General features: G+C 40.5%; 1 protein-coding gene across 1 annotated transcript; it reads right to left on the bottom strand.

Moving 5' to 3' along the window:
• Positions 1-656: 656 nt before the first annotated feature.
• On the bottom strand, positions 657-2,679 carry LOC108969928 (alkaline phosphatase-like). The gene is made up of 4 exons (XM_018934947.1): positions 2,531-2,679; positions 2,143-2,465; positions 1,068-2,082; positions 657-1,009 (listed from the first exon to the last, which is right to left on the bottom strand). Exons 1-4 carry the CDS (start codon positions 2,592-2,594, stop codon positions 831-833), a joined length of 1,581 nt encoding a protein of 526 aa, XP_018790492.1. The 5' UTR covers positions 2,595-2,679; the 3' UTR covers positions 657-830.
• Positions 2,680-3,800: the final 1,121 nt, after the last annotated feature.

Here is a 3,800-nt window from a genome sequence, read left to right as displayed (position 1 = left end):
TGCACACCAAAGTATTTTCTCGAAGGCTCGAAGCTATTACAACGTCCATTGTTTACGAGTACTCGTTTTCCTGAATCAGATATACGAATTTTTGGGGTTTGGGAGGTTCGTCAGTACAGGGTTTATCCGGTAAGTAATAGGACTGATTTTCTTCCGAGCGTGCGCGCACCATCTGGATTCGGTAGAGGGCGTTCCTTGCTAAGAAGTGGTGTGTTTCAGAGGCGGCAGGCCTTTTTGGAGGGACGGGAATAGGTCGCTGATGAATGAGCAAATCCAAAGTGAGAACGATGCTCATTGTCTTTTTAGACATCAAAAGCATCGTCCACCATGAGTTTATTGTTTGGACAAACCATCAATACCAAGTTTTACGTGGAAGTCTTCAAGAGACTCAAACGAGGGGTCAATCGGGTCCGACAAAAAAAATGAAGCCGCTTGGAAGTTGTCCCGGTTCACACCGCCTTGTTTGTGAACACCTACCCAACCAAGGTCGGCATACCAACGCTTCCGCTTGAGCAAGTGCTGAAATCTAAAGATCTGCCTACATATTTTTTGGGAACCAAGAACGGCAGGGTAACTCAAGGTAAGAGCTGTCGGGTAATAACTTTTTATTTTTATATTACTACTGAGTTGACAAGCCTCTACTAAAACCAAAGAAATGCTACTTTTTAATCTCTTTATTTAAATATACATACAAGTAACCGAGTCTTATCTACAGCTGATAGGATTAGCGTTTGTTGCTTTTAAAATGCTTTGTATGTATTTATTTCAATATGTTTGGATGTATGTATACATAGGACAGATATACTGAAAACAATTAAGTTGCTTGGCGCTTAATCGCAGGCTTTAGCGCCATCGCCAATGCAAGCGGCATAAGCCATAATATGTGGAAGAGTATTCTGCTGGAGCACACCACGGAAGAGATGCTCCCAGGGGCCGGAAGCGAATACGCCTACATCATCACCACCATGCACACCATCGTTAGCGCTAATGTAACTGGGGAAGATGAAATCTGCCAAAATAAAAATCACATTAAGTTAATTTCACAAAATCTTCAATGTATTGCTAACCTGGATCTCCGAATTGACCTTCCAATTCGATGCGATTGCCATATTCATCCAGGTATTGCTGAGGACCAGCTGCATAGTTGAGCGTGGCATAATGTACGCCGCTCTTGTCATAGCCGATCTTGTTGATATTCAAAATATCATTGCCACGTTCGGGATAACCGGAGATGCTGAGTGGATGGGCGTGATCAGATGTGACGACGATGAGTGTATCTTCGGGATCTGTCATATTACGCGCCAACTCCACGGCCTTTGAAAGTTCTAAAGTCTCATCAAGACTGAGGCCGGGCTTATTTGCGTGATTACCATAATCGATGAGACCACCCTCAATGAATACGAAGTAACCATTATCGTTCTTACGCAAAAACTTGATTGCCGTTTCGGTCATTTCGGCCAAGGTGGGCTCACTTTCGGTAGCATGATGATGGTAATTCATCAATTTCGATTGGAAGATACCCAAAACACTGGTGGTTTTTTCAATATTGATAGCGTTCATCTGTTTGCGACTGCTAACAAAAACGCCACCATCGTGTCGGCGTTGCCATTCAGAAAGCAAATTCTTACCATCCGAACGTTCACCGGGATTACCGAATGGATCGATCATGGTTTTGGGTAAAAATTTACCAATACCACCACCCATTATGAAGTCCAAATTACGTCCCGGTTCTTCGGTAACCAACTGCGTGGCAATATCGATACAATCCGATGTGTAATCGTCACCGAGATAGAAGCGTACATCGGTATCACACTCCCACAAACGATTCGAAACGTGCGCGTAACCGCCGCTGGGACTGGCGTGTGTCAACGTGGTTGTAGTGATGAAACCGGTAGACTTACCAGCGGCCTGTGCCCAATCGTAAAGAGATGTAAGATCATTAGCTGGATCCATAGATCCATCACAGTCGTTATAGTTCACAATTGGTCCAATACCTAATGACAGAATATTAGTTTTAACGCCTGTGAGGTAAGCGGTCGAAGTGCACGCCGAATCGGGTACTTGAGCATTAGCACAATAGGTCTATAGGCATATCTTTGTGAATAAAATAAATTTTCATTTATGTCTTTTGTGAAAACTCACTCTACTCAAGCCGGTGTAGGGGAATTTCTCAAAGCTCAGCTGTGACTCCTCACCCGGTTTACCTTCGCGCTGTCCCTTGAGTATACGCGCCGCGGTAACCGTGGTCAGCGACATGCCATCACCAAGGAAGAAAATGATATTTTTTGCTTTGTTGGTATTTGGTTTGTCAGCCAGACGTCTCTTAATTTCATCATTCGCCGATTCGCGCCAAAAGTTTGGGTCGAGTTCCTCCACGGGGACAGCGGAATTGTCAGTAACCATACCGTTAGCCAACATATTTGCACGTGATTGTGTGGCCTTGTGGAAGAAGTCGTGAGGATCCACTATTCCGTGTGGCATGTGTCAATCAAAATTTCATTGGAGATTAATGCAACTCTAGATGACTTACCATCGGCCTTTGCTGTGACCATCAGTGTCAGAAGGATAATGAGATTTGTTGCGAACTTCATCATTTTATCAAGCGTTGTCCTTCTTTGTTGGCTGAATTTCGTCGATCTAGAGCGTATTGTCTTTTTGGCTTACTGTAGCTTGCTTAGCTGGGTGTCTAGCACTGATTCGTCAGAATTTCGTCACTTGAATTTATAGTAAGAGAAATCTACTGAAGAATTCAATACGTGATCAACGTTTCTTTCATTACAAAGTATTTAGTCATCTCTACTCTATGTACTATTTGTTAATGTTTTATGTACTTGCTTCTGGTGCATTAGTCCTTAAGGTGTAAATAGACTGTGCAAATTGAAATGCTTGCAGTATAAGCAACTATGTATGCCATGAAACCAAAAAGAGCTCTTTATGGCAATTTTATTCTATTTTTTCATTTTCTGTTTGATGTTTGCTCTTTTCAACAAATCATTTTCTATTTTTGTATTCTTTCCACGTCCACTTTCGCACGAATATATTTCTCACAACATACTTTACACTTTCCGAAAGCACTTTACTTGTTAAGACGAAACCCATCTTTATTCGGCATGAATCAGCTAATTTGTATCATTTTTGGCATAAAAAAAGTCAGATTTAGCAAGCTTTATTCAAATTGTTAGATATAAGACTCATCATGTAGATAATATTGTCTAGATTAACCCATTATGACTAATATTCTTCAATGAAATTTTTTTTACCATCTGATGAGATTTCATCCAGACTGAAAAGGCAACTATTTTTATAAAAAAAATTTACTACCTTCGAAATACGCGGACTTCAGTTTATTCGGCGAAATTAGGCTTTTACGAGTTATACTCATGGAGCTCTTTTCGCTGAATTGTTGGACAGTTTTGACCTATATAGTTATGGTGCGTTCCATGAATTAAGGGACCTCAGCTACGTTGCCAAGCATATATCTACAAGGATGTCGCTTTTGCAAAAGATTCAGATTTTTTGGATGTACCAATCTAGGAAACGAGCGCAGTTTATGTGCGACAGTCCGGTTCAAATTTGAACAGATAACATATATTTATTATAATCAAAAATCTAAGCAATGAAGACAGAGACAACTGCTTTAGTAAATTTTTGGTACTTTCGGCTAGTCCGGGTCAAACTTGATCATATTATATTTAAATATTATAAACAAAAATTTTATTAATAAAGAAACAGACAACTGCTTTAGTAAATTTTTGGTACTTTCGGCTAGTCCGGGTCAAATTTGATCTATAATACATATA

The sequence above is a fragment of the Bactrocera latifrons genome, unplaced genomic scaffold, assembly GCF_001853355.1.
Source record: "Bactrocera latifrons isolate USDA-ARS-PBARC rearing strain unplaced genomic scaffold, ASM185335v1 scaffold_27, whole genome shotgun sequence".
In the NCBI taxonomy this organism is placed as follows: domain Eukaryota; kingdom Metazoa; phylum Arthropoda; class Insecta; order Diptera; family Tephritidae; genus Bactrocera; species Bactrocera latifrons.
Note: the sequence above shows the minus strand (reverse complement) of the source record. Positions and strands in the feature narration are given on the sequence as shown.